Below are 23244 nucleotides of genomic sequence, written 5' to 3' on the forward strand. Positions count from 1 at the left end.
ACCTAGCAAAGAAAACATGGCCGCACTGGCAGCTAAACGGGAAGGACCACAGTTCATTAGTGAGGTTTCCGTGCGAGGTAACGCTGCCGTTTTGGACTACTGCAGGACGTCCGTTTCAGCCCTGTCCGGGGCGACGGCGGGGATACTGGGGCTGACAGGATTGTATGGCTTCATCTTCTATTTTTTAGCCTCGTTTCTCCTTTCCCTACTCCTCATACTCAAGGCTGGCCGTCGCTGGAACAAGTGCTTCAAGTCTAGGCGGCTGCTTTTTACAGGAGGACTCGTAGGAGGCCTTTTTACCTACATTCTTTTCTGGACCTTCCTTTACGGCATGGTTCATGTGTACTAGACTGAAATATGTATGGATCAACACAACACGCGTCTTATCTGAAATGGACTCCATGTAAATTTGGGATTTTACACCCAACCAATCGTAAAGCCCATTGTGGTCTATATACAGGCTGTACCGCAGCAAAGATTTTTTTGGATTTGTATAGATTACGAATTATGCAAATTACCAATTCAAATGTTTTCCTTTCTATTCTGTATTGAAATATAATTATGTAAAACTTGATTATTGCTCTAAAAATCATAGAAAATATGGATGTTATGTCTAAGTTAAGACTCATCACGAGAACTCTGCTTAGAGGGTGTGGATATGTGGGTCTCCAAACTGGATTGGGACCCACTCAGGAGTCATGAGAAGGGCTGAGGTTGGTCCCAAGATTAGATACGGAAAGAAGTAACTTGTATATCTTACCTTCCAGTGGAATGCACATAGGTCAAACACTGCATTAGATACAGAAATTAACAGATTATAAATGTGCATTAGGCCATGTTTAGAAAAGGGTTGGGTCCCAGAAAATGTATTCGCTCATTAAGTGGGTCCTAGGTTCAGAAAGTTTGGGAAACGATGGTTTACGTTGCCGTTTACCCAGGATGGGATGCCAGTTAATTTGTTTGCCAATATATGTAATTAGGCTTTGTGGACTACCGATGGGACATGTACATTTTATAGGTTTTTTGGGAAAGATTCAGAAAAGATCAATTAATTTCTCTAATAAATAACCAGTCATCTAAACACATACATGCTGTGAAGTTTGTTGTATTTTGTCTTTAAAATGGTGAAAATATATATTTGATGTACACAAATCTTTAAAAGCAGTTACCTGAAGGGTTAACATTTACGTAACTTTGTCTCAAGCTGTTATATGTTCATACAAAATGCAAGTATATTTATAGATATATTTAATGGATTTCATCTCGCTATTCAAATACATGCCTCAGTGCATACAGACTTAGGACACGGTGTGGAGGCCATTGAATCCCTGAAAAAAGGCATAATAAAAATGATTTAATAAAATTAATCTGAACCTCTTATTTTTAATTTAACATATCACCAGCCAGTCTCACAAACAAAACAATAGAGACTCATGAAGCTCACGCTCACTAATTTAAAAACGAAGCACTTTGAAATACTGTGCAATACAAATAATGTTACATTTTCCTTCAGAGGTTGATGTCTATGCTCATCGACTTCCATTAATGTGGAAACTTGCTGTAATGTAGGACAGGTAGGAATCAACATTGGCATCAGTCAATATAGCAAGTCAAGTATTTGTTATTGAAACCAGTCCCTGAATTTACATATCATGCACCTCTAATCACCATAAATAGAAACAGTTATTCTAAATTCTCCTTTAAATACTTAACTTGACTGAAAAGCCATTCATTCATTTTGTGAAATGAAATGTGAAATTTTTTCCCAGTTAATTTCACTTGACATCACAGGCAAACCGTATTTGGTTTGCACTTCTGACCTACAGAAGACCCAGTTTCTGTAGAATTTTAGGAGCTTTCACAAATAAAGATCTGACATTCCATAGAACCGCCTCATATTGGATGTTGAAGGCATACTATGTGGGATTTTTAGCCATGTTGTGGTACTGTGTTTACAGTCAAAGAAGTATCCTCCTCCATCTTCAACTCCACCCCGAGTACCCCACCCAACGTAGCTAGCTAGACAGCTAGAGGTCAACGTTAGTACCGTGAAATGAGTGACCATCAGCAGCAGTAAGAAGATTCAATTATATCTTAATTCCATTATGTTGAACGTAATAGTGGTTTTATTGTTGGGATTTTCATTTCGAAAATTTCAGGCCCTCGCGAAAGCCCATATCGTCATTAGCTTCACACTGCAGGTGACATTACTTACAGGTCCAGCAGCAAACAAGCCAACTCTGCATCGCTTTTCATTTCCTTGGTGAACTTCAGCTGACACCACTGAGGAAAAGCAACTCCTAGGTTAACTAGCTCTTGAACGAGCCCTGTCGGCTTTTTCTTTTTTTTGCATTTTTATCTGGGTTTTTCCGGTAGCTACTGTAGATAGCTAGCAGCAAACACAAAATGTAATCCCAAACCACAGGCTCTGTAGCCACGCAAACTCCTCCCCACAGAGAAGAGTGTCATGCCCAGCAACCCATTTTAGAATAATAAATACAGGTAAAGATGCATGAATTTGGCTAAAATGCATAAAGACAAGAGATTGCCAGTGCATCATAGATATGCCTTAGCATGGTTATTTTTATATTTTCAGGCTAATAGTATGCCTTTTAAGATTTTCAGACACCTGTCAGTATGTCTTCTGATACTTATTGACTTCATGTTGAAAGATTATGGTCCGTCGCTCACCATCAGCAGAGAAAAGTCTCAGCAAATGGCCACAACAAACTTGATGACAAAGGTCAAAATGCACCCTGCATGTCATTCATAAAACAGCAACAAGGAAATAAACAGGAATGGTGTTGTTCTCTTTGGCGACACGTTTTCCAGCCACGCAACGCAGTGTCTTTTGCCCCAGTTGAACCACAGGGAGCCGTGGTGTGTGACTACAGACTGTCAGCAGAGATGTCCAGGGCCCTGTTTCTTCTTGTCCTGGTCCGTGTTCCGAGTGCTGATGGGGAAGGCAGGAGGAACTCGAACTGAATTCAGCAGCTAGCACCTCACTCCCCGCCTCAGACACCAGCCTTGCTCACTGACAGTGCTGGCAAAGCCTGCCTTAGCTTTTCACTTCTGAATTGTTCGGTGACAGCTCGATGAATTTTCCTCGCCACATATCCTGTCTGCTGGGTGTTCCGTCATCTAACGCAGTGTTCAGTTCCTCGCCCTTATTTTTCCTGCAGAGAGAACACCATGTTACACAACCGAAAGGGAAAACAAACTGTGATGTATTTGTGTGCTTGAATTATGCAAAAAAAGACATTACATCACATCAGATGGGCTGTTTTAGCAGGAGCATTACTGTATTTATTATGAAAGGAGTGTCAGTGAAGATGTTTCTGGGGCCAGAATAATTGCCATAAATTAATTGTACTTGAAAGGCAAGTATTGCGATTAGCCAATTAGATTAGGGAGACTGAAAAGCCCAAGTTTTACCATGTACTTTGAGTAAGGGCCTTTCCTTTCATGACAAATGCATTCACGTATTCAAAGATGAATCTGAGCCAGGAACTTTGATTTTGTCCGGCATAAAATGTTGCAAGCCCTAGTGCTCCCACAGCTCCCCCAAGACGTGGCCTTCTAAATATTATACCCGCGTCTCCATTTTCACTCCGAGGAGTTTTAATCAGACTCCTTCTGGCAAACTTTTGGGTTTCTTGACAAAGTGTAAAATAAAATGGCAGTACCATCTGACAGATTCATACTTGGTAGTTTCAAATTTGCTCTCTCGGTAGAGCGTGCTCTTCTTCATCATGTACAGCAGCACCATGTCACAGAGGAACACTCCCTGAAGCAACATAAAATAGGGCTTTTAAGCATAAGCATGCCGGAACATATTTGTCTAAAAATAACGGTTAATAATAATCCTGAATTTGCATTACATCTGTAACGTCTCCTAAATACAAATAAGGTTGTTCCTTCTGTAATGTTTACGATGTCACTGAAAGGTCAAGCAAAGTTTGCTTCACAAATAAATGCCGGTTCATCTTGTCATACTGTCATATTCCCACATGCTGTTTTAACAAACACAAAAAATTATACAGGAATGCCCCCTGCTGACCACATATGGTTATAGTCTTTTTCTACTGTAAAGTAACAATGTGCAAAGGCTCAAGATGAGATGAGAAATATTTATACAAGCTTGACAAATTTAGTAAGTTAACATATAATGACACATGGATACTTACGGCACCCATTAAAGCAAGCCCTGACCCAATATTTACTATGGTGGGGATTACACTGAACTTCCCAGCCTGAAAAAGAACCAGAAAATTACACAGAAAATGTTACAATCGGCGTAGGAACACAGCATTATTTCACCACATCAGCTTGAATACCATCACCAGTAAAATGTATCTGCACCTCCCCAGTCACCATGATGTCGATGCGAATTCCATACACTTTAAACAGGGTTCGGTACGTCTGCCCTGCAGCATCTTTGTAATAACGAGTATATCTGTGAAGACAAAAAACAAAGTTTGAAAATGTATTTGCATTTTTCCAGGAACATTAAGCTTTTATGCAAAAAAAAAAAAAGCAATTCAAACACCAGGGGGAGTTTCAGCAGCGACTCTGTATACCTGGCTGAATCATACTCCTGCCCCAGTCAATCAAAATGCTTAACGTCAAAAGAAAATATATTGGCAACCCATCTGCATTCTTGGTAAATACTCGCTATAAGATACGTTTTCATAAAAGGAGTATTATTAAAAAAAGAACATCCATTTTGAAAATAGATAACGCTGACATATGAGATGCCTTGCGAGCCCAAGAACTCATCTCGGCTCAACTAATCCAATTAGATCTGTCAGCAGACAGTTTTCACAGTGCACTTGATATTCCGTCAGATCTGTTGAGCTTTAAATATTGAAAGCGATAAATCTTTCACAGTTTGTTCGTCAGTTTTATTCATGTTTTATTCTGTCTATAAAGCTTTTTCAACCTATGATGGGGAAAGTGTAAAGAAATGGAAAAACAGGTTTTTAGTCGCAGGGATTGTGAAGTAAATTACTGTGTGTTCAGCAGAAGTCACCATGGTGGAGAATGTTAAAAATGTACTGAGCCTGTGCAAATTAAGTGTGTCCTACTTTGTCAAAACTTTGAGGTGTACAAAAACCATTCATAAAAAATTAACGTTTCTTAGATTGATCAAAACCAAACACAACCTCCTGTGAATTTCAGATGAGATATTCAGTCTTCATTCCTAGGCAATTGCAAATGCTTTTAAGTACCTTCGACAACTCTTTTTGTCATTCACCTATACAGTACTTCTGAAATTCCTGCCCTGTACATTTAATAGGATTAATATTTCTGACAATGTGACACTCATGAGCTAAACCAGTAATATGAGTGAGCGATGTCACGTACCTGAAGTTATACCCAGAAGTGATGGAACTGTTTGATTTCACGTCCAGCCGAGTGAAACCGTAGCGGGGATTGCATTTTGAGTAGTCCTTGTCCAGGTCACAGTTCCATTGTATCAGAATTCCAATTGACCCGCCCTGGATGAGACACAGTCTGGACACTGCCTCGGGACATGGTTTGCCACACTAAATAGCTCATCAACCTCACTGGTGGCCCAGAAAATTGGGCAACATCTGAATATTACAGAAGCCATTCGCGGTTCGACACAAATATATTACCTCACGTATAGAGGGGCGAATTACAATCATAATTATGGCTGATGCACTGTAACCAACTTGACACTATTCAGGTGAGCCTTTTTTTGTTTAAACTAATTTAGCATTAGACCTAAATGTGGGGCAGAGGTAAAAGACCAGATAACATCAGCCACATTGGAACAGCTAAACAGACCTTGTACTGTACACTGAATAAGCATCTCCTTATCTAAAAGGTCCAGGAAACTGGATGCGAATTGCGGTTATATTATAACCCAATTCAATTACAACCACTAAATAGTAATAAACACTATTAGATTATCATGACCTGTTCAGCAGATAAGGACAGGGTGGGCGTGTATCCTGCACTCATCAATATTCATATTATATGTAAACCATTCACGTCACATGTAAAGCATTCCTCGTAACTACTCGCAAGGTTACAGCAGGTTGACCCGTGCAATAAATTACCGTCAAACTATCCGACAACACAAAAGAAGCCAACAAATGCTAGGCTTCAGCAAAGAATTCACAGATTTCCGTTTCCTGGACCTTTAAATAATTCACATAGCTTTTATCATGTAACCACACAGTCTACCTTCTTCCTTCAGAGATTAGATTGTGAAGGTTACTGTACTGATCAGCTGATAGGCCTCGCTCTATCTGTCCCTGTAGGTTCATGCACAGTGCACCCACAATGCAGTCTGAATACTTGCCATCAAAGCCATGTCTTGAAAACTGTGGCCAGCCCATCTGGTAAGGTCTCCAAGGCGGAATATGGGGCAGTAAGGGTGCTGGGTCTGATTATACAGGCACTTTTTTAAATACATGTCATTGTTTGTTTCCAGGACATTTGATCTGAGGATAAAGCGAATATAGATGGAGGGAACTCAGGGAGGGAACTCGTTATTCAGACACTAATTGCTCTTACCGTTCTGCTCATTCTTTTTGTTAATTTCCGAAGTCTATTACACAAACATAATGACAATATTGAAAACGAAAGCAAACATTTACACAGCATGCAATACCAGTACAAGAACGAGACAAAGGAACCTGTGGAAAATATCTAGAGGGAAGGATCAAGGAGCCTTAACCAGACAGATTTATAAATGCTTGATACACCCAATCAATAAATTCCCTTGGGTTTAATTTTTTTCACAGACGAAAATCATTTTCTTTTTTGCTTGCCAGGACAGAAGGAGTCTCACTGAGAGAGCGCATGACAGCCACACTGAAATATGAGAGCACTGCGAACTTGACACCTGCCAAGAGCAGTCAAGTGAAGATCAATTCAGACCACAACTGCCCCTGCAAAACAGATAAGCCTGAGGAACAGGGTGTAGTCCATTCGTTCTCACTCCACCATACACCCAAACTCTAGTGTCACTGTGTTTCTATGAGCATTTGCTGCACAGTGCTCACAAACATTACTTACTTTGAAAATTGAAATTTAGGAAACCTGATGAAGTTCTTTATGTAGACTGTGAAGTTTTCAGCTTTTCGTAAAATTGCTTCCCTGTAGAGAACAGAACAATATGCTCAGTGTGAGTTATGCCCACACAAACATACCGGTGGGTGACAAATTAAAGGAAAAACTGACATAAAGTGTCTTAATGAGGTGTTGGGCCATCACAAGCCAACATAACAGCTTCAATGCAACAAGTCTCTGGAACTCTACTGGAGGGATGGAACACAATTCTTCCAAAAGATATTCCCCAATTTGGTGTTTTGATGATGGTGGTGAAGAGCACTGTCTAAAAAATCTCCCGTAGGCATTCAACTGGGTTGAGATCTGGTGACTGCAAAGGCCATAGCATATGAGTCACATCATTTTCATATTCATCAAACCATTCAGTGACCCCTGGTGCCTTGTGGATGGAGGCAATTTTTTTGTAAAGCTGCTTTTTACTTAGGTCTACTTGGAGTGTACTTTCTTCCTTTAGTCCATGAACCCCCCCCCAAATGCCCTATGAATACCATTATAAAGCTGGTAGGTCATTAGAAACTACTTTGAATACCAAATATCCTTCATCCCACACAAAAATTGTTTGGGCAAATTGGAATAGAAACGCTTCACCATCAGATAAAGGTAATCACTCAGAATAACTTCGTATTGATTTGCTGTTACCCTGCCAAGAGGACAAGTGGACCCAAACCATGCCAGGAAAATCCCCCCCACAGCATTACAGAGCCACCGAACCTCCTCACTGTAGTGGTTAAGCATTCAGGCCTGTGCCGTTTTCTTGGGGTATGCCACACATGTAATCGCCCACTTCGTCGGGAATAAGGATGACTCATCTGACTATACCACTTTTCTCCACATCTCCGTAGACCAGTGCCTGTGGTTTTTGCACCACTGAACCCCAAATGTGCATTTGTCTTTGCAATGAGGGGTTTATGCAATGCGACCCTACTATAATATTCCTCTCTGTGTATGGGCTATTCTTGCCTACACAGTCTGATCACGTCCTGCATTGACATTCTCAGTCACCTCAGTTCCTCTTCTGTTTTTCCTTACACATTACACTAATGCACGATCATCACGGCCATCAAATGTGTCCAACCCTATTTACTGATGTCTTTCCTGTAGACCTAAATGCAGATGTCACTTTAGTCACTGTTCCTATTGAAATACTAACCAGTTCAGAAGTCTTCATGACAAGCTCTTGCCATCCATGCCCCAATAATGAACCCTCTTTCAATGTTAGATCTTTTCCTCTTGCCACTTTGATCCAAAATCAAGGTCAACTGGGCCTGCTCAGAATTTGTATACATGCCACAGAGCATGATTGGATGCTAATTAACTGTATCATGCAGTACACTTATATGGAAGAATCTGCATTCGTTATGTTTGTCAACTCATTTATTCAGATTTTTCCTTTAATTTGTCATCCATCTGTGTGTGTCATCCATCTGTGTATATATATATATATATAGTGGCTATTAAAAGCATCAAAATTAGTTTAAATAAATTGAATGGTCATAAGTAAATTAAATTGACACTGTTACTGGAATATATGTATGTAGGGTTTCAATTAAGGAAGAGTGTCCTCACCGTGGTTTATGTACTTTTTCAATGGGACACCAGCCATATATCTCACAGGTACCTGTAGAATTCAGACAACGCCCACTCTTTATCCCTGAGGAGGAGAACAGATTTTATTACGCTGCAATTTATGTATTACAGAAATTAAATACATATATTTTTATTGTTTGTAAAAGGCATTAGTATTTTTATTTTCCAAATAATATGTATTTTGACGTGATATTGTACACGTCACTCATCCCATCAGTGAATCCAAAACATACTTTTAAATCTCTTACACATGAAACCTTCACCAAAGTTTTGACAAATTCAATGTTAGTTTTTTTTATATTTTAATCTCAGTGCTACATGCCCATTGTAACCTAAAGATCAGCTTTCACTGAGGACAAAGGTGGCACTAAAATGAAAAAGAAATCCTATTCGCCTTTTCCAGTGCTATTTATATCCTTGGTGATCATTCAGTTTTACTGAAGTAGCTAGCCAAATGTTAAATGATACACCCCAGCACACATAACTTATAAGGCAATATAAGGCAATTTAACAGACCGTATGTGCTGCCAACGGAAATGGCACATGTTGCTATCACCCAACCTTTGACCCAGGAAGTACAAGTCACACAGCAGGGGATCCAGTACACACCATGTCCAGATATTACCGCCTCCCCTTCAGCACAGTCCTCATTCACCCGACAGTGACCATCAGGCACCTTGATGCTCTGGAAGGAAGGGGAGACTGTGTTTAACATGTATTGACCTTTGGCTCAAACAGTATAGTTGACCTAATTCTAATGAGGGACTGTCAACAGCCTGTATTTATGTTGGCAACACAGGTGCCTTTAATAATGCTGTCCACACGACTGGATTAAAAATTAACAGTAAATGGCCTGAATAATGCACGATTCACCCTCACACATATTTAAAGAAAAAAAGGTAATAAAATAACCAGAAGTAAAATGGGTTACATATTGTATCTATTATCAATGCACTTTGACCAGAGATCTCTCTACAATCGTTTTAGTACTTAAGAGTCTTCTATAAAGTCTTCATAAACCCTATAGGACTACATGACACTATGTACAGAACCCTCAAAAGTATGGCGACGGTAGAGTGAAATTTGTAATACTGGCTATATACTTGAGCCATTTGTATCTGAGATCAAAAGAAGAATATAAGACAAATGTACAGACCATCAGATTTTATTTAATGTCATTTGCATGCAAATACATGTACCATTTCACTAAAACAGGTATGTTTATGTTGAGGCCCCCATTTTCAGTTGTGCAAAAGGAATGGAGGACAGACAAATGTTAGCTTTTGCTCAGGTGTTTCCTTTTGCATGGATTGTTCACACACAAAAGAGCAGTGAGTGTCTAGTCTTGTTTGTCTAAGCATATAGCAATGCATTAAGTATATAGCCAACATAAATTTCCCTCTACCTCTCTCATACTTCTGGAGGGCATTAATTCCTCATTGTCTTTTAGTCACAATGTCTTACATAACATAAATGTTTTTTACTTTTTCATTTTTTACTTTTTCATTTGTTTTTCTTCATTTTTATAGAATCGCCTCCTATGCAGCACATTTTATGGTTTCATTATTACAGTGTAAAATGATAATGTTTACTTATCACAAATAAGAACCATATGACTTATCAGTCACAAAAGGACTTCGGAAAAAAGTCAGGAAAAATAAGACAGGAACCTTTCAACCAGGAAAACTTTCAACTGACAAACTATGCAATTGAGTGTGGAATTAACTTATACAATGGTGGACAACCAAGCGGAGACAGCAAAACAGTATGTGAACAGGTAGTTTCAACCCCAGTGAGATTGATTTCCTGCAATTTGACTAGTTATAACAAATAAGATGGAGCTGCACCTACACTGACCACTGGTTTAGTAGCATAGCACATCCTCGGAGGTTGGGCAGACTCATCGCACATCAGATTGTCAGCCTGGTCTAGACCATACTTCCATACATTATACTTCTTTACAGTACCTGCCCCTGACAAGTGAAGAAAGCTTTCAGCTAATTTCAATCACTCGGAGGGAATCTCTGGCTGAGGCACAGGAAGTCACACCAAGTCACTGAGCTACATCATTCATCATTCTTGTCAAAGCATGATGACTGTGAAGTACCTTTCCTCACTTAGCAATCAAAGCTGTGACAAATTGGCAAACAGGACCATTTTCCCAGAACTATTTGCAACTATTGTAATTTTTAAAAATCAGTTTTCCCTGGGGAAAATGTAAAAGGGATAATCATTAGATTGCCAGTGACTTCACATAAATGATGCAAGATGGAGGATATGCTTTAACTGGCACCAGACCTCAGCCATATTTAAGACCTTAACAAAAGGTGAAGGATGGTGACTGGCTTCCAGCACAGTTTCTGGTGGACGTGTCATCTGGTGCATAATGAACTGCTCTGCATTGCCTTTCACTCTCAATGGACTGGCCGGATTCCTGCTGATCTCACCTTAAAACAGGAGCGTGTTGCCCCTTCAGTACTGAGGGACTCTTTTAAAAAAAGTCTCTCTGTGCTGCAAACACATTTGTTGATTCTTGATGAGTCTCTTACCTCTGCGCAGTGGCCAAGCCTCTGGTTTGGTGTCTCTATGAAATTTGTTATTATGAAGAATACTCTCTCGCCCTGGAAAAAAAGAAGTTTTTGTTGTTATATGCTATATGCTAAATTGCTGTTTGGTTATAGCATGCACCATAGTATCAACATTCCAACAATTCATAATAAATAATGCATTAGTGCTTTTATATATTTTTATATGTGCATGCTCAGCCTTACCACTTGCCTAATGTTGTTACTTTACTGATCCAGGTACTTTAGTCATGCTCATCCAATCAGCACTGATAAGTACAGCCAACAGTTAGACAGATGACTAACTATACATCAGAAAACCAGGATGTAGTTACACTACATATATAAGCTTCTTCTGTACACATCTTGGAGTTCCTAGCTCATTGTTTAAATACACAATGCCTTGTTAAGCAGTCGTTACGCATTTTAGAACACTGCATATACATCACCACCAATCTAGCCCATAACTTGCAGCAGTCGTAAATAGAAAAGCTATGAATAGAAAATGTAATGAATGTGCCACCTGTCTAGACCACTAATATTATGATAGCAAGTTTTAATAAGATAATGACAGTTTATTAAGCTGTGGATAGCTCTCCACCGATTTACTAACTGTAAGATAATTAAATAAAGTTAATTATCTCAAGTCAAGATAAGATAAGAGACACCAGCAAGTGTATGTGCAGCATCATTAAAGTAATACATATAATTTAACTTATGCCATAATACATAAAACATATCAATGCTATAAAAATCCTGAAGAAATGATCTATGTAAGGAAGTGTACTAAGGAGCAGAAATTAGGAAGTGCAAGATGAATTCCAAGATTAATGCTTCAATCTAATAAGAAGTGGGTCTTCTCTCTGCATCAAAAAATGGATGCTGTAACGGTTTGTTTCCCCAGTTTAGATATTTATGGTCACTAAAATATTTCACCAAACTCAAGCAGGACAGTTGTAACTGTTGCTAGCTGGCTAGACCTCTGTGAGACTCATGTAATAACAAGCTTCTGCTACTTCACTTTTGAAGGAAGTGTGATTCACTTCTCTGTACTTTAGCCCTTGCAGCCAGAATATATATTTTTTTTCTCTTTATGAATCTAGCATTGTAAATCCCTTTAAAATAATGACAGATGTACTTTAATGCTTTGTCACAATTAAGGTTTAAAATGTGAATTTTCATGGATACACTGACTAAGTTGGCCTTTATGCTCAAGAAACCATATTGCAAAGCTGTCATCGAAAATAAGTAATTGAATTACAGTACGTAAGCTGGACTTTTCTGCGTTGCCCTAAGAAACAGTCCAACAACTCACCTGTGGAGGAATAACATAATCCTCTGGACCCCACAAATGGAGTCCACTGTCTGTTGTGTTGGTGAGAACAACCCCTTTCAGTTTAGTAATCACGGAACTCTGAATTGCATCATCTCTTTCCTGATATCCTTTCTTTGTCAGGAAGACCCACCTGTGTGCATTTAAAACACAGAGGAAATCTAGTATAGAAGGACACCAAGGCAAATTTATGAATTAGACATTTCTTTCCTCATTTCAGAGATTTAGAGAGAGAGATGTTTTTTAGCTTATACAGCGGCATGCATTGTAATTCACATAATTATATCAGAGCCCAGAATCGTCTAAAATGTCATTGCATTAGGATTTGCCTTCAACTAAGGGGCCGAGCCCAAACCATGAAAAACAGCCCCAGACCAAGAGGTGTCCAGTTACTTAGTGTATGATGACAAGCACAGATACCGGTTTCAAACTTTAACTTCTGTTTACATTCGTCTGTAGTAGCTAGCTAGCCTGTGCGGCTCCCAGAAAGTAAATAAAATAAATAAACATCACAATATTCTGCTGTACTACTATACTGAGGCACACCAGTTGTATGCTTGTCTCTGGTACAAGCATAGCACTGATAGGCCTTGCACATGAAGTCTGTTACACATGTGTGTAATTCTGTGTCTGCGACAGAAATTCTGGAAATTGATTTACAATATGAAGTGTAAAAGTTAAAAGACACATAATTTCATTATGCATGGCACAAGTAAACTAAGGGAGGTTTTTAAATTCATGAAATGGATTGACAAAGTGAACTACAATAAATTTTCCAGGTCACGTTCTGCAGTATAACAAGAGGGTGTATTAAGTGGAAATTGGCTAAACGTGAATTCTGCATAGATATCAGGAAGTATGCTGGCAGAGAGGTGGCAATGTGGTGAATAGTTTCCTAGTTCATGTAGTTGAGGCAAAGAACTTCAAGGTACAGGCGAGCCTACTTGGCTAAATTTTCTACACTTGTCGCTATGTATTCTCATATTCCAATGTTTTTAAAATTAAAAAATGGGACAAACATATTTTTGGTGTATATTCTCCAAAAAGAATGATCTAATAATCCAGATATTGATATAGAGATTGCCATATTGTGCGTGTGTGAGTGTGTACACACATAATCATTTGAAGCAATTGGCACTTGCTCTCTCTTCGGATAGATGACAGATGACACCTCGAGAATTCTTGTCAAATATTACAGTTGATGCAGTCATCTAAATATAATACTTGTCCAGTCCTGTGGCATCTTATATAGCCTAGTTCAACTACAGACAGAACGAGAATTAACAAACTGACTCGTGACTCGTCCTCGGTCTATCAATGTCGCTTTATGTCAGTAAAACTGTCAAATTTTACTGACATAAAGGGACACTGACAGACCAGCGTGTTTTACATGGACAAATATTTATATCTGAAAACAATATATAACTTGCCTGCTAATGAGTCATACCCCAAATGTCATTTGTGTTCTGGCGCTTGGTTTCCTATTCCAAATCAACATGTATAATTAAAATAAAGACGATATTATGAAATAAACACACCTTACCCGATAATGTATGCAAGAACAGACACCTGGAAAACCCTGAACAGTACGCCGACTTTCTTGTTTTTTGCGATAATATATTTTTCCGTTTTGTAATCGAAGACCGAAAGGAAAAAGTTCGTCCAGCTTGTCTTAGCCATTCTCCTTCTCCAACCTGCGTCCCACAACGGCCTGCCGAGGACTACACGCAAGCCGCCGTATAGTCTTTCACTGATAGGAGCAGCAGTTAAAGCAACAGCAGCAATGGAGTCACCAGGACTTTTCATTTCAATTTCAAGTTGAACAAGTTGTCGATTAAATCGTTGTTTCGAAAATTTTTTATTCTTAACGTACTGGAAGGCATCACCTCGGTCATGTAATTAAAAGGGTCTTCTATAGCTAATAGTTATATGAAACAGAGGCAATTTTGATGGGATAACAATGTCAACCTAATACTAGGCTAGACTAACTAGATGGCTCATTCAAAGTGATTTGAATAAGATGCAAACGCAGGAAATGTAGCCTGACTTGCAAAGCAAATAAATCGCAATCAAATCAGCAAATTTAAACACCTACTTTCAAAGTTTAATATAATGGAAACATAGGGCTGTTTCAGAAAAAGGGAAGTAGGCTATAATTATAATTAAAACATCACTGAAAAGGGGGTATTTTAATTTTACAGTATAAACTAGTAATATTGGTGATACGCGTTAATTATAACTTTAAATATTATCTGTGGCTCACGGTTAATGTTAAACTTGCATTTCACACAAAAAACAGCTGTATGCTTTTACTAGCCTATCCATAGGCTACTGACGTCTGGTTTACAGTGTAGGTTAAAAATAAAAACTAGGATAGATACCCGATACTGCCAGGAGGATTTCAGAGGGTGGGGGAAAAGTCGCGCAGGCTGCTCACTGCGCTGAAATTTCGGAACCAGCTGGTTTTGCTAACCATTGAAACACCAAAAATAATAAAGCCAAATGTCATAGTTTACGAAAATGAATTATTATAAGAACGTAGGCCTTGATTTATGTGGTGTTACAACCATTGCCACAACAACCTGTCAAATTACCTCGTTTTCATTTGAAACTTGCAAACAAGTTTGTAATGAACCCATTACAAGATGGGTCACAGACTTCATGCTGTCGTTGTATGCACAGGATATGCGGGAAAGTACTAAACTTGACTACTCTCATTTACATAACACATTTTTTTAACCAACATGACCACAACCCCTTCTCAGATCAGGCATTTTCAAACAAAAACAGTTCAGGGAATAAATCCACATGATAACACTAAAACACTGATAACAACTTGTCAGGTGACACGCTGTGGTAAAGCCTGGCCTTCCCATGTCACCACAACCCACCTCAGTGAAGCAGAGAACTCTTAATAGTCCATAGCCTATCCCCATAAAAACTCAAATTTGAAATGGGATTGTCTAAATATAGGGAAAGGGACAGCACACCAATATTACCATTCAGATTTCATATGCTTTTAGATATTTTATGTATTTCGTATTTTATTTTTCTAAATATATAAGCTAGCAGGAAGTGGCATGGGATTCCTGGAGCCAACAATGTACACTTACAAAAGGGATCCCAACCCCAACTCACCTTAATAGAGACATAACTCCAACTATTAAGGTGAGTTAGATGTGGGATGCTTTTTTTTTGGGAGAGACTCACCTAGTTCCTAAGCCAAAGTAGAAGAAAAAGGGTGAAGTTACTGAACTATTATATTTTTGGTAAATGTACATTATTATAAGCATTTTACTCTTAATAATAAGCAGTCTTCTATTGTAGGATTTTGTATCTTGATGCTTGCCTACTGATTGTTCTGAGTGTTTTTGAAACTTCACAGCTGTACTTTCATGTTTAGTTTAGTTTAAATAATTTACAGTGGATGTGCATCTGCATCTATTCAAATTAATAACTGTTTTTCTAAGAATGGAGAGATCATCAGATGGACTAGCTATATTTGAAAAACTTTTGGCAGCCTACGGAACAATTAAAAATGGAAGGTCAATTGACATCCCATTTGGTCTAACTTGAATGAAGCATATGGGGTGACCCGAAAGCAACTTATTTCACTCATCTGAGTCATGCACAAAATATAATAGGTTCAAAAACAAGAGTTCCAAGAAAGCGCTAATTTAAAGTATTAAGAAAGCTGGTAGTCCTAAGTTTGACTGGGGTAGTAGGGAACTGTCAGACAGCATTGTATTGTGGAACTTTAATAAACATGCTGGTGTGATTTGTGTTATTCCGAGCTACTGACATTACCTGTAAGAAGGATCAAGTACATTTATGAAGGAAGTAGCATAAACAGTATGATGGCCTCTGAGGCAGTTCCTCAAAAGGTTCCTTGTTCCGGGGTATAGTTCCTGCGGTGGAAACGCGGCTAATGATACTTGCTGGAAGGAGGATATGGTAACCAGTTACTGGGTGTAATGCTCTTCGTAACTCCTGGTGGCAAGAAAAGTGTACTGTCACAGTGATGTCAAATTTGGTGATGCCAGTATACAGGCACATGTATCACATTCATATTTTTGGGTTGCCATTCCTGAATTCAGTTAACTTTAAGGAGACTTATTATTTGAAACTAATTATTTGAAATGTATCACAAAACGATAAGCAAAATAATGTGTGAGACCACCAGATTGAACTAAAACATTACATCTGATCAAGTATCCTTGAGTAATCCAAACAGCCTCAGATGTAATGAATTACCCATCATCATAGCACTCTAGTTCATCAGCATCAATAAGCAAATACATTAGAGGTATTTACACAAAGTCACATTGCTAGGTTTTTGTAATACCTCATTTGTGGAAACCCCCCTTGTGACAGTTGCCATACGCAATTGCTGACTCACAGTTATTTGAAATGAGCTACCCCTACTGTGAAAGAGTGTTATTCAACCAGCAGCCCAGGGGACTTTCTTGGTATGTTAGACCTTTGATTACTGACCCTTGTGTTTTGTTCTTATTTTGCATGCAACCCATGTCCACAGGGTCAAAAATGTCCCACCCTCAGCAGACACCCTGTAATAAAACCTAATAGGTTTTTAAACTCTAAACGATTGGTTTTCATATGTAAACAACCTGTCACATAAGTGAATAAGCATTCTCCAACTTCACAGTTCAGAGGGTATTCAGTTTACACACACATCATAGTTTTCTTTTTTTGCTATAATAGATGTGGTGCTTAACTTTGATTATGACATTGGATTTCATAACTGCAACATGTAAAACACTTTGCATCCTGATGTACTGCTTTTAATATATATAAAAAGGGCAATGCTCAACTTTTCCCCAGAGTGAAATGGCAAGTTTCATGTTGAAACAATTTCAGGGGTTTTCCCCAGTTAGAACTCAGGATATAGGCTTCTGATGGCTCTACACTTCATCACTACACACAGTTATTGCATCAGCTTTTCCCTACACCTGACCAACAAGACTATAGTTAAAGAAGACAAGAAAGTTTTATTTTACATCAATTTATTTTATTTGAACATATTTAAAAGAAAAAGTTAATTAAGTCTTTGACTGGTGTAGTGGGGAACTTTACACTCTGACAGCATTGTATTGTGCAGCTACAATAAACATAATTATAAAATAAAGACAAGAAATTATTTTACATGAATGCTTTTTATTTAACAGGTGAAAAAGAATAAAAATAAATGGTCAGTAACAAAACACAATGAACTGGAGAAGGGTAAATCTACTGTCCCCCTCGGAGACGAAGCACCAAGTGCAGGGTGGACTCCTTCTGGATGTTGTAGTCGGACAGGGTGCGGCCATCTTCCAGCTGCTTGCCGGCAAAGATCAGCCTCTGCTGGTCTGGGGGAATGCCTTCCTTGTCCTGGATCTTGGCCTTCACGTTCTCAATGGTGTCGCTGGGCTCCACCTCCAGGGTGATGGTCTTGCCTGTGAGGGTCTTGACGAAGATCTGCATGCCGCCCCTGAGTCGCAGCACCAAGTGCAGGGTGGACTCCTTCTGGATGTTGTAGTCGGACAGGGTGCGGCCATCTTCCAGCTGCTTGCCGGCAAAGATCAGCCTCTGCTGGTCTGGGGGAATGCCTTCCTTGTCCTGGATCTTGGCCTTCACGTTCTCAATGGTGTCGCTGGGCTCCACCTCCAGGGTGATGGTCTTGCCTGTGAGGGTCTTGACGAAGATCTGCATGCCACCCCTGAGTCGCAGCACCAAGTGCAGGGTGGACTCCTTCTGGATGTTGTAGTCGGACAAGGTGCGGCCATCTTCCAGCTGCTTGCCGGCAAAGATCAGCCTCTGCTGGTCTGGGGGAATGCCTTCCTTGTCCTGGATCTTGGCCTTCACGTTCTCAATGGTGTCGCTGGGCTCCACTTCCAGGGTGATGGTCTTGCCTGTGAGGGTCTTGACGAAGATCTGCATACCGCCCCTGAGTCGCAGCACCAAGTGCAGGGTGGACTCCTTCTGGATGTTGTAGTCGGACAAGGTGCGGCCATCTTCCAGCTGCTTGCCGGCAAAGATCAGCCTCTGCTGGTCTGGGGGAATGCCTTCCTTGTCCTGGATCTTGGCCTTCACGTTCTCAATGGTGTCGCTGGGCTCCACCTCCAGGGTGATGGTCTTGCCTGTGAGGGTCTTGACAAAGATCTGCATGCCGCCCCTGAGTCGCAGCACCAAGTGCAGGGTGGACTCCTTCTGGATGTTGTAGTCGGACAGGGTGCGGCCATCTTCCAGCTGCTTGCCGGCAAAGATCAGCCTCTGCTGGTCTGGGGGAATGCCTTCCTTGTCCTGGATCTTGGCCTTCACGTTCTCAATGGTGTCGCTGGGCTCCACCTCCAGGGTGATGGTCTTGCCTGTGAGGGTCTTGACGAAGATCTGCATGCCACCCCTGAGTCGCAGCACCAAGTGCAGGGTGGACTCCTTCTGGATGTTGTAGTCGGACAAGGTGCGGCCATCTTCCAGCTGCTTGCCGGCAAAGATCAGCCTCTGCTGGTCTGGGGGAATGCCTTCCTTGTCCTGGATCTTGGCCTTCACGTTCTCAATGGTGTCGCTGGGCTCCACCTCCAGGGTGATGGTCTTGCCTGTGAGGGTCTTGACGAAGATCTGCATGCCGCCCCTGAGTCGCAGCACCAAGTGCAGGGTGGACTCCTTCTGGATGTTGTAGTCGGACAAGGTGCGGCCATCTTCCAGCTGCTTGCCGGCAAAGATCAGCCTCTGCTGGTCTGGGGGAATGCCTTCCTTGTCCTGGATCTTGGCCTTCACGTTCTCAATGGTGTCGCTGGGCTCCACCTCCAGGGTGATGGTCTTGCCTGTGAGGGTCTTGACAAAGATCTGCATGCCGCCCCTGAGTCGCAGCACCAAGTGCAGGGTGGACTCCTTCTGGATGTTGTAGTCGGACAGGGTGCGGCCATCTTCCAGCTGCTTGCCGGCAAAGATCAGCCTCTGCTGGTCTGGGGGAATGCCTTCCTTGTCCTGGATCTTGGCCTTCACGTTCTCAATGGTGTCGCTGGGCTCCACCTCCAGGGTGATGGTCTTGCCTGTGAGGGTCTTGACGAAGATCTGCATGCCGCCCCTGAGTCGCAGCACCAAGTGCAGGGTGGACTCCTTCTGGATGTTGTAGTCGGACAGGGTGCGGCCATCTTCCAGCTGCTTGCCGGCAAAGATCAGCCTCTGCTGGTCTGGGGGAATGCCTTCCTTGTCCTGGATCTTGGCCTTCACGTTCTCAATGGTGTCGCTGGGCTCCACCTCCAGGGTGATGGTCTTGCCAGTCAGTGTCTTGACGAAGATCTGCATGCCGCCCCTGAGTCGCAGCACCAAGTGCAGGGTGGACTCCTTCTGGATGTTGTAGTCGGACAGGGTGCGGCCATCTTCCAGCTGCTTGCCGGCAAAGATCAGCCTCTGCTGGTCTGGGGGAATGCCTTCCTTGTCCTGGATCTTGGCCTTCACGTTCTCAATGGTGTCGCTGGGCTCCACCTCCAGGGTGATGGTCTTGCCAGTCAGTGTCTTGACGAAGATCTGCATGCCGCCCCTGAGTCGCAGCACCAAGTGCAGGGTGGACTCCTTCTGGATGTTGTAGTCGGACAGGGTGCGGCCATCTTCCAGCTGCTTGCCGGCAAAGATCAGCCTCTGCTGGTCTGGGGGAATGCCTTCCTTGTCCTGGATCTTGGCCTTCACGTTCTCAATGGTGTCGCTGGGCTCCACCTCCAGGGTGATGGTCTTGCCAGTCAGTGTCTTGACGAAGATCTGCATGCCGCCCCTGAGTCGCAGCACCAAGTGCAGGGTGGACTCCTTCTGGATGTTGTAGTCGGACAGGGTGCGGCCATCTTCCAGCTGCTTGCCGGCAAAGATCAGCCTCTGCTGGTCTGGGGGAATGCCTTCCTTGTCCTGGATCTTGGCCTTCACGTTCTCAATGGTGTCGCTGGGCTCCACCTCCAGGGTGATGGTCTTGCCAGTCAGTGTCTTGACAAAGATCTGCATTTTGATCTGGTCAACATAGAAATAGAAAAGGTCAAAACCACATTATAGAACATTGTGTTAAATATAAAATTATGAAATTCTAATGTTGCTTTCACCATCAGAAACTATTCCCATGACTCAAGATGAACAAAATCTTAACATATTTTTGCTCATTTCCTCAACAATACAGAATTGAATAATATCCTTACACAATTGAATATTCGGTCTACGGTACATAATCATCATCATAACCTTTATTAAATTCTCGGAGGTACAATTGAGGGCCAGGCCCTAATTTTCAATGTAGCCGAGATTACAAAAACAGCCGAAAAGTCAAATCATCTGGTTAACTACAGAGCGATTTACACGGCCAGACTAATCTAGTCTGCCAAATACATCAGGAAAATCGTATTGTTGAACAGGGAGCAAAAAAAAAAAAAAAGATTTCTCATTATAACCCAACTGTACAGTTAACGTAACAGTTTTACGAGGTTTAAAATCGACATCAGTAACGGAAACGAGTAGCTAGCTTGACGCCATTTCTTGACGTCCGGGTTCTTTGCGCAGTTTGTAAAATGAATCAGCATTTTCATGTAGCCTAGCCATGTAGGGTCTACGCGCAGCTGGCTAAACAAAAAACCCAGTTAATCGCGAATAACTGAATCATTTCTTCAACCAAAAACCTACCTGGGGAATTACCACACTTGTACTAAAAATACACTTCAAGTAACAATTAAATTAATTAAGGTATATTCGCTTAAAAAACTCGTTTGCGCGCTTCCGACGGTATGGCTAAACTAGCTTACGAAATGACCTTAGCCAACATTAGACTAGTCTACACTAAATATCTTCTTATTTCGGTAACGAACCACAAAACATGATTTTATGTACAGAGTAAAATAAATGAAAGCAACTTACCAATTATGTTTCTTTCAAATCACTCAGTAAAATTTTCTATAACGCGTTTCTTCGATCCTTTGCTGAATCTACTTCTCAACACCAGCGCTTACTGTATTTATGCAGTATCGTGACGTTCATTGCGTCACATTGAAAATATCCATCCGCTGGAAAAAATAAGTCTCATATTTCAAGCGTGTATCTTCATTTATAAACCATTTTTTAAATTTAAAATACCAGTATGTTGTTGGCAAATGTTGTAGAGTTAACCTGATTTTAAAATATTGACTTATAATTATCTTAATTTTTTAAGTAGGCTAAAATAAACTGCGGAGTAATACACTCTCGTCAGTTAAAGAAAAAGTCTAGAAAGTGCGAGAAGGATTTAGTGAAAGCCCACCCTCAGTCACGGATTGGCCAGTTCGGTTGTTTGCCTCATATACGATTGGCGGATTGTGTATTAGTTCCATGGAATGTAGATCGCCAAAGGACAGTAGCAAGTCAAAACATTGAGAAATGTCCAGAGTCTGGAATGACCTGGAATATTTACTGTTGATAATAGGATAACATTGCCTCGAGAAAATAATTAATATGTGGCTTTATGATCTGTAAGAACGTGACAGCATTCTGAAGATACAGGTTCATCTTAATGAAACGTAATTATTTTATTTTATACGGAAGTTACATAACTATACGACTAGTTTTAGGTTAGCAGACTAGTGCTTAATTGAATGTTCTAGCACATTCAAGATATTTAAGGTTTTCCTATTTGATTCTGTTGTAAAGAATGGAGTAAATGTAATATCATACTATGCTTGCGAAACCCGTGTTTCGCCCCCTTTCTTAAAAAAAAGAAAAAAGATAGCGACATTAAAAAACGCGTACTTTAGTAGTTACATCGTGAGCATGTGGAAGGGAGGCGCTTGTGACTCAGCATATTGCCATTTATTATTATCTCCAGCTCGCTACAAAGCAAACTTTCAAATGTGTTGCTCGAAGTCCACACCCTGCTCTCACATCTAGTGGACAGGTTCTAGGCTACGTCTTTTTTGTTCCTAAATGTCATGGGGATATCTATATACAGACGTATACCATAGAGACCAGTAGATTCAACTATAAACTATCCAAGGGTCTTTATATAGTAAGTAATGCGCTGCTCGAGTGTAGACAGACAGCAACGTGATTTGCAAACATGTTGCCAGCTGGTTTGCCTGCAAGAGCAAAGTAGGTCAGGGCTCAAAGGGAAAGACTGAGGCCCTGTCTCAATCCCCAGTCTCTCCCTTTTGTGAAGCAGTACTTGCAACACTGAACAACGTTTAAAAACAGAAGAGATGACAGCTGCAGTGCTGAATAGAAACCTCAATTACAATTAAACGTTTCATCGTGAGAGGGTAAATAGACGATTCTCACATGTAAACCAAATATTATTTCCCATAAGTATTTTTGGAAATGTTTTCCTGACTTGTAGATGGCAGGGGCATATTTGTTGGCAAGTATCCAATGGTGTTGCTCAAGACAGTCTTCACTGCCATTGCAACACAACTGAAACTGTAAACTATTTTTACATGTCCGAAACGTGTGTTTATATGTTTTCGTTAAAGACTTTATGTACCAAGTGGTATCATGATATCAAAGGTTATGAAATATTTTTAAGTAATGGAAAGTGGAATGGCACTAAAATAATATTCCAAATTCAATGGGTAAAGTCAGAACTCCCTTGTCTTAATGAACCCAGAGAGAACATGTCTGTTAATGTTCTTTGGCCTTCCTGTGTCTGAATTTCCTGAC

At 40.7% G+C, this 23244-nt stretch overlaps 3 protein-coding genes across 4 annotated transcripts; 1 reads left to right on the forward strand and 2 right to left on the reverse strand.

The window, feature by feature from the left end:
* Window positions 1-1085, forward strand: emc6 (ER membrane protein complex subunit 6). The gene has a single exon (XM_035435203.1). The coding sequence runs from the start codon at window positions 17-19 to the stop codon at window positions 347-349; it is 333 nt and encodes a 110-aa protein (XP_035291094.1). The 5' UTR covers window positions 1-16; the 3' UTR covers window positions 350-1085.
* A 1013-nt stretch (window positions 1086-2098) lies between these two features.
* p2rx5 (purinergic receptor P2X, ligand-gated ion channel, 5) lies at window positions 2099-14353 on the reverse strand. 2 transcript variants are annotated; one of them, XM_035435201.1, is made up of 12 exons: window positions 14135-14353; window positions 12574-12724; window positions 11244-11315; window positions 9304-9379; window positions 8674-8758; window positions 7054-7134; window positions 6335-6476; window positions 5368-5501; window positions 4363-4456; window positions 4188-4253; window positions 3687-3787; window positions 2099-3176 (listed from the first exon to the last, which is right to left on the reverse strand). In XM_035435201.1, the coding sequence occupies exons 1-12, from the start codon at window positions 14269-14271 to the stop codon at window positions 3059-3061; spliced, it is 1257 nt and encodes a 418-aa protein (XP_035291092.1). In that variant the 5' UTR covers window positions 14272-14353; the 3' UTR covers window positions 2099-3058. The 2 variants fall into 2 exon arrangements, with proteins under 2 accessions (XP_035291092.1, XP_035291093.1); XM_035435202.1 differs by having other exon boundaries at window positions 3705-3787; window positions 14135-14350.
* A 3393-nt stretch (window positions 14354-17746) lies between these two features.
* On the reverse strand, window positions 17747-21628 carry ubb (ubiquitin B). The gene is made up of 2 exons (XM_035435200.1): window positions 21478-21628; window positions 17747-20586 (listed from the first exon to the last, which is right to left on the reverse strand). The coding sequence occupies exon 2, from the start codon at window positions 20578-20580 to the stop codon at window positions 17839-17841; it is 2742 nt and encodes a 913-aa protein (XP_035291091.1). The 5' UTR covers window positions 20581-20586; window positions 21478-21628; the 3' UTR covers window positions 17747-17838.
* Between the last annotated feature and the right edge of the window lie 1616 nt (window positions 21629-23244).

The sequence above is a fragment of the Anguilla anguilla genome, chromosome 9 (genome assembly GCF_013347855.1).
Source record: "Anguilla anguilla isolate fAngAng1 chromosome 9, fAngAng1.pri, whole genome shotgun sequence".
Taxonomy (NCBI): Eukaryota; Metazoa; Chordata; class Actinopteri; order Anguilliformes; family Anguillidae; genus Anguilla; species Anguilla anguilla.

Excerpts from the sequence above, each read along its gene's own strand:
- emc6 (XM_035435203.1), top strand. The coding sequence starts at position 17 with ATGGCCGCACTGGCAGCTAAACGGGAAGGACCACAGTTCATTAGTGAG.
- p2rx5 (XM_035435201.1), bottom strand. The coding sequence starts at position 14,271 with ATGGCTAAGACAAGCTGGACGAACTTTTTCCTTTCGGTCTTCGATTAC. Across the intron at positions 8,759-9,303 it reads GGCGGTAATATCTGGACATG|GGATAAAGAGTGGGCGTTGT; the intron begins GTGTGTACTGGA and ends TCTCCTCCTCAG. Across the intron at positions 5,502-6,334 it reads TTCAAGACATGGCTTTGATG|GGCGGGTCAATTGGAATTCT; the intron begins GCAAGTATTCAG and ends TGTCTCATCCAG.
- ubb (XM_035435200.1), bottom strand. The coding sequence starts at position 20,580 with ATGCAGATCTTTGTCAAGACACTGACTGGCAAGACCATCACCCTGGAG.